The sequence below is a fragment of the Melampsora larici-populina genome (assembly GCF_000204055.1).
Source record: "Melampsora larici-populina 98AG31 unplaced genomic scaffold MELLAscaffold_121, whole genome shotgun sequence".
Lineage (NCBI taxonomy): Eukaryota > Fungi > Basidiomycota > Pucciniomycetes > Pucciniales > Melampsoraceae > Melampsora > Melampsora laricis-populina.
In genome coordinates, this window is record NW_006768885.1 from 78454 (window position 1) to 84981 (window position 6528).

Sequence of the window (6528 nt, forward strand, 5' to 3'; positions counted from 1 at the left end):
CTTGTACAAATTAGGAACAAACACACTTTGATTTCCGTTCTTTGAGGTCTGCACAAGGGCTCCAATGATCCGCTCACCTGACCAGCTGGCTGTGTAAGCTGGAGGCCCAAGAAGTGTGGAGATTTGGCCAATATGTTCGGCAAAATGTAAGTTGGGCTTTTTTTCTTATGCGGCCATCCATCCCCTAGGGTAGCTTGATGTTCCTCAACCAAGGTTGTAATAATTTCTCCATCACCATGCTGAAAGGACCGCTGTGTGCAAATGTTGCCAATCTGAATAAGCTGAAGGAGGCTAGCTAGGATTTTAGCTGATGTTGATGCAGGGTCTCCACCTTTGAAATGAGGTATCCAAGCTAGTACAATAAAGACTTTGTATAATGAATGCCATTCAGCAGCTTTGGGAGTGCCTGCACTAGCCATTCCAAAGTTCTTCTGAGGTCGAGTGAGCCACGAAGGGCCTTTGGCATGCTTGATACAGCGTTGAAGTAAATCAAGTTCATAAGAAGTGATCTCGGGAATGATGGCTGGAGGTGGGGGTGTGGGTGATCGAGAGTGGTCCGATCCATTGTGATTCTTCTTTTTACCTCTAATTGTATGGTCTGATCCAGCTGAAGATGCCATATCCCGATGGAGATTAGAGGATACAGCTGATCGAGTATCATAAGAATGGCGGGAGGGTGGCTGAGGAGGAGGCATACCGCTTGTGGAAGCTGCATCATCAGATCCAGGTGGACTAGGTGATGCCGGTCGAGGGAGCTGCACATCATATTGCCGATTACTGAATTCCATTTTTTCTCGTTCAGCTTCAAGAGCCTTGCCAGCTGCTGGTACTTGGATGTATTGGGTTGAAAAATCTTTGTATAGACCAAGGAAGATGTTGTGCATGATGTCAACAGAAAAAAATTCAACAGCTTGCCAGTATGGCAGCTCATGAAGGATACTATATCGTACGCCTGTGGTCTTTGCCAGTTTAGCTTGCTCACTTGCAGTTTGAGATTGTTCCCATTCCACGGCTTGCACCTTGACACCCTCAGAAGTTCGGAGCTCGGCCTTTGGTGCTGGAGATTGAGAGTGATAGAGATTACGATCAATCAGACAGAGAGAGCAAAAACATGTTGACGAGTGTGAAGTTCCTCCAGTGACCTTCTTCATTGCTGGAACGTCCCCGTGAATAGGCCATAGTGCGGCACGAAGGATGCGTCCTTTGGGATACTTGGATGTTGATGTAAAGGTGATGCTGTCCCAGAAATCCGACATTTCAGTGACTAGTGGTTTGAGAAAATGATTCATTTCCGACAGTGATGGTTCCGATGGACCTGGCATGATACCATAAATGCAGATGTTCTCTTTTTTGTATCGTATTGTTGGAGGTAGGTTGAAACATGTGAGGAGCATGACACCAACTGAAGTCTTCGTTGCTGCATTCTTGCCACCAGGATTGAACCAATCACACCATAATCCAAATACAAGGTGACCAGATTTTGATGTGAAGATGTACCTGTCTTTCTGGAAGGTTTTCCACAATGTACCATCCCATATATCATCCATTCTATCATTGGCAGGTTGCTGACGATTGAGGTGTGCGTCACTGCCTTCTTCAAAGTAGTGATACTGAAGCATCTTGCCAAGCCAAGAACGTAGCGACTGATAAAAGAAGAGGCGCATGGGTTTCTGAACAGTTCCTGATGGTTTCTCGTAGAGAGGAGATTGACAAGGTTCGCGGGGTAGAGTAGTTGACGCTTTTGTAGTAAATCGTGGGACATCACAGAGTGGAACTGGTGATGCATTGAGGGGTAAAGGTTCTTGAATGGAAGACAAAGCACAGCAGAATGGGCAACATGTTTTTGATTGTACAGATGGTTCCAGTTTGAGTGTCTTCAGAAGGGTTGGAAGGCCTAGAGGAATTTCTTTCCAAAATTCGTTGCTGGTTGTTGGATCTTGTGTGAGCTTTTGTTCCTTGACACTCTCTCTAGCTTTGGCAAGGCTTTTGTTACAAGCTTTGACCCCGACGTTATGGAACAGGTGTTCTTTGGCGACTTTGAACATTTCACGCATGCATAGCGGATCCTGCAAGAATCGACGTGGGGTGGAAGTTGTGATTTGCATGTGACCATGATCTTGTCGGGGAGCTTTTGGCTGGCGAGGGCCTGACATGCTTTCGTCATCTTCAGTATCTCTGGCCCGTTTGTTGCTGCGCATAGCTGTGGCAGCTCCAATTGGTGGGAGCGCAGGCTGCAATACTGCACGACTGGTTGAAGCAACCTGGACAACTGGAGCCGGACCCTGCAAATGGCAGCGGTGATGTCAGGAGCATTCAAAGTACAAATGGAGAATCAGTGGGCAATCATACTGGCAAAATGGAGGACTGAGCAAAACCAGGTGGTTCCCTTTGTGGGGCTGGATGGTTGGCAGGCAGAGGTGTGGTGGTTTCCGATAAGCTATTGATTTCTGCAAGGTGCTTTGGATATCTGGTTCGACTGAACAATCTGCCTTCATAGACTTTGCCCATGTACTCAATCCTCTTTTGTGAACACCCTAGCTGCAGACATGAGCACAGGATATGCTGCGGTCCAAGGGTAGTAGCATTGGATCCAAGAGTTGTAGGCATATTGTGGGAACTATGTGATGGGATGGTTGGGTAGTGTGGATATGGTTGTAGCACAAATGTTATGGTGGAAGTGGGATTCAGGTGAGGCAAAGGATATTTATACATGATGACTTGGGCTCTCAAGTCATCAAAATGTATATAAAGTTAGGGTTAGGGCTGTGGATCTTCAAGCCTATGTTCCCAACCCTAAGGTACTGAGTTTGGTTTTAGGCTGTATAACAATGCTATGTTCACAAACCAAAGTCTGGTTCTTAGCAGATCAAGGATGCTGCTGTGTAGGCACTCTCATAGTCAAGTTGCCAGTTGGAATCTTTCTTACATTGGGGAACACCTGGGCTGCAGGTCTATTTTTCAGTTACACTTTTAGGTATTGAAGGGATAAATTCCAGCTTACAAAGCTACAGAACTAGTTACAGAATTTTGTATTGAAAGGTAGAAAATTGAAAAATCGTAAACACTATTCAAGGCCTAAATTGGGTTGCAACACTATTTGTAAGTTACACTTTTGGGTATTGAAGAATCAATTTCTGGCTTAGAAACCTACAGATATTTGGTATTACAAAAAAGTTCATAAATCTTAAAAACTATTCAGCGCCTTGTGGGGTAATACTGGCTTGGTTCCGGGTGGTAACTGGGTGGAAAGGTAGGTCATAAGGGTTATCGGGGTAGGGAGCCCCCGTCAGTTGAGGCCTTAACTCACAAAAGGCAGCCAAATCTCGTTGGATAGCACGAGCAAGGTCAAGCTTTGAGCACTCTTTGGGATGCCATTCGTCCTGACTTGATGGGTCATCCAGTGTGGCATTTGCAGTATAAAAACCTTGTGGAAAAAGGGCCTCACGTATGATCTCGAGCAGAAAATGTTGGGTGTGTTTCCAGAATGGTTCTTCGATTGGTCGTTCGGCTTGCAACTGGCTCACTAGAACTAAGAAGGGGGCAAGTTTGCAAAGCCCAAATCTGGTAGGGTCGCGGGGAAAAATTAAGAGGCCCTTCACGCCTGATGTGAGGAAGGCTACCAGAAGTCCAAATTGTACCGGTGGAACCTGACCCACACCAACTGATTTGGTGAGGCTGGCATAATCCTGTTCGAGCTTGTCATGCTGCTGTTCAGGTTGTTGGAAGATGAATTCGGTGTGGCGGAATAGGGCTCGAAGGGTAGCGATAGCCTCTAGCATGCCATAAATCTTATTGACCAAATCACATATGGCCATCACACACTCACGCACCACTGAGTTGCTCGTGCAGAGTTGAAGCTGATGGTAGTGATGAGCAGCCCTCAGGCCATTCTCTATCTTGACATTAGCACACGTAGCGAGAGTAGAGGGTGCGGGAGGTGATATTTCGACATTTTCCATATTGCAGCATGCAATGGCGGCCAAGACATATTTAACACCCTGATCAATCTTGGTGGTCGAGCTGTGTGAGAATACCGCAAGAATCTCTCGGACAAACTGCGTGTGAGCTTTCTCGTTGGGGGAGGGCCGCTTTGTAACCTCAGCATCATGAAGGTTGAACACGTCCGGTCGATACCACGGCGCCTCAGAGTCACATTGGAACAGGCGCATGTCTAGTGATGAAGGGCCAGTCAGCGTTGTGGTGACTTACAAACATTGCAACAAAGACTTACTTGGAGGTTTATTCAGCCACGTGTGGACACGTAGTTTGCTTTTCGGTAGGATTTTGAAGTGTGGTGTAGGTAAGGGTGAGACATCCAACGCCGCATGATCGGTGCCTTGAGACCTCAACCACAGAAGGCTGAGGGCGGCGCGATAAACATCTGGCACATCCGTGTTGTTCAGGGTCTTTGATTTGACCGTCTTCGGCGTGACCTCGAAGATGGTTGAGTCGCTGACAGCCCAAATGCTGGGCTTCTGCTTGGGCGCGACAGTTCGAACGTCGAGGTTGACAGGAACTGGAACACCACCAGCAGGGATGCCGCCTGGTGGGTTGATCAGGAGCGGAGCCGGGTTTTTGCGAGGCGAAGGCGGTGAGGATTTGGTTCCCGATGTTTGCGACACATCGACTGTGGGGGTGTCCTCTGTGGGATCCTCGCGAGCTGGGTGTGCCTCCGGGGAAACCGTGGATGGCACGTTAGCTGCAGGCACATTGTCCAACGCCTGACCCCCGGTGCCGGCAGAGTAATCTTTCGTTATACAGTCGCTGTGGTGATCAATTTATGGGATCAATTAAAAAATTCACAATTACCAGTTTACCAGTTTATTAGCAGGATTCAGCAGGAAAGAAAATTCGAAATGGAGGTTTTTGATCAATTGAAGCTCTTGTAGGCTTATGTATTGGTCATTAGGTCAACATTACATCATTTTTTATTTCACATTATATATTAAGATCATTATAGTTTACTTACAAATTTATTACAAAAAGAAAGAAAGAAAAACATAAGAAAAATTCGAAATTATAGGTACAAAGGTTGGAAAATGGTTTTTAGGTTAGTAGAAATAAAGTTATGGGTATTATGAGGTTAGAATATGAAAGAACAACATTATATTATACTATGACAATTTTAATCTTCAAGGTTGATAAGTAGAAATAGAAGTTATTAGGGAAAAGGCACTTTTTCGAAGTTGGTAAACAAGAGGTACACGTGTAGTTTGGTTGTGTAATAGTGGTAGTGATGGAATTTAAAGTTGCCAAGAGGATTTTTCGGGATTTTTAAGGTTATAGATGATGATGTCATATTACAAAAGCAAGAAAAAGAGAGTAGTAGCTGTGAAAAGTGAAGAAAATGGGTGAAATTCGTGGAAAATGGAGGTTTTCAGCTAATTACATATGTCAAATGACGTCAGAATAGGTTGGTAGATGGCTCATTCAACGCAGAAGAGTGGATTACATAATGTACAAACTTTAAAGCATTAGTAATGGAGGTGTGTGTAAAAAGTTATAAGGCAAATAAAGAATTGGTGTGAATCTCGAATTTACAGTCACAAGTCACATGTAACACTAAAAACTTTAACTTCACAACTCAATATCTTACTCATCACTCATCAGAAGTAGGTCATGTAGGTGTCAGAAATGATCAGTAACACGTGGGCTACAAGATGCACTTTAGTAATCAAAAATTGGAGCACATCTGAAAAAATTCGTAATCTCAAAAATTGGTTTTCAGCTAGTTTACAAGGAAAAAATCACCTGTATTCATCATAAGAAGTGCTGTACATCATATTATTGCGTCATTGATCACTTTTAGCTGTGAAAATTACATCATTTATTAGTAACAAAATCATTACATTGCGTCATCATAGGGTTTTTAGGGAATTTTGGGCGGATTTGATTGGTTTTGAGGCTGTTGACCATTGTAAAAGTTCTAGTACATTGTTATATATACTTTGAGAGGGTTTTGGGACTGTTGTTCCCCTTTTTTTCTTTATCATTTACGCCATTATTATTTTGTTTATCATTATAAACTTATTTTAATAGTACCTGGTCACTTAAATACGCCCTTTATTACAATTATAAAGAGAAATTTACTTTAGTTTTATAGTCATAAAGACTTATTGGGAATAATATCAAATCAGATATTGCTTATTTCTTTTAGTTATCAATTGGGAATAACACTATAGCAGTGTTGATAGTAATACAAAGTGTGCTTTTGAAGTTAAATTACGTGTGAAGATATATTTCTCTGGTGCCTTATCAGTACTCAATACAACAGAGCTCTTTCTGATTGTGTTGTTTTAGAAGAGCAGTCCTTAGACAACTTCTACTAGTCATTTTATTAGTGGATTATCCTCTTCCAGCTCTGTATAACCCTTGTTGGGTTATAAGTTCTACATATTGGTGACTCTGCCCGGGCTTGACAAATTAAAATCAACTTATAATTAAATCAATTTCTCTTGTAATCATTATCAACAATCAAATTATATTATATTACATCAAGTCAGCTTTAATTAACCATAAGGAAGCCAA

General features: G+C 43.2%; 2 protein-coding genes across 2 annotated transcripts; both read right to left on the reverse strand.

Annotated features, from left to right (window-relative positions):
- Positions 1 to 1257: 1257 nt before the first annotated feature.
- MELLADRAFT_84811 (uncharacterized protein) lies at positions 1258 to 2607 on the reverse strand (the record flags this gene model as incomplete). The annotated part of the gene is made up of 3 exons (XM_007419034.1): positions 1258 to 1417; positions 1498 to 2282; positions 2350 to 2607. The coding sequence occupies 3 exons, from the start codon at positions 2605 to 2607 to the stop codon at positions 1258 to 1260; spliced, it is 1203 nt and encodes a 400-aa protein (XP_007419096.1).
- A 584-nt stretch (positions 2608 to 3191) lies between these two features.
- MELLADRAFT_114191 (uncharacterized protein) lies at positions 3192 to 4721 on the reverse strand (the record flags this gene model as incomplete). The annotated part of the gene is made up of 3 exons (XM_007419033.1): positions 3192 to 3788; positions 3831 to 4171; positions 4232 to 4721. Coding segments are annotated over 3 exons (1428 nt in total), but the record flags the coding sequence as incomplete, so codon positions are not given.
- Positions 4722 to 6528: the final 1807 nt, after the last annotated feature.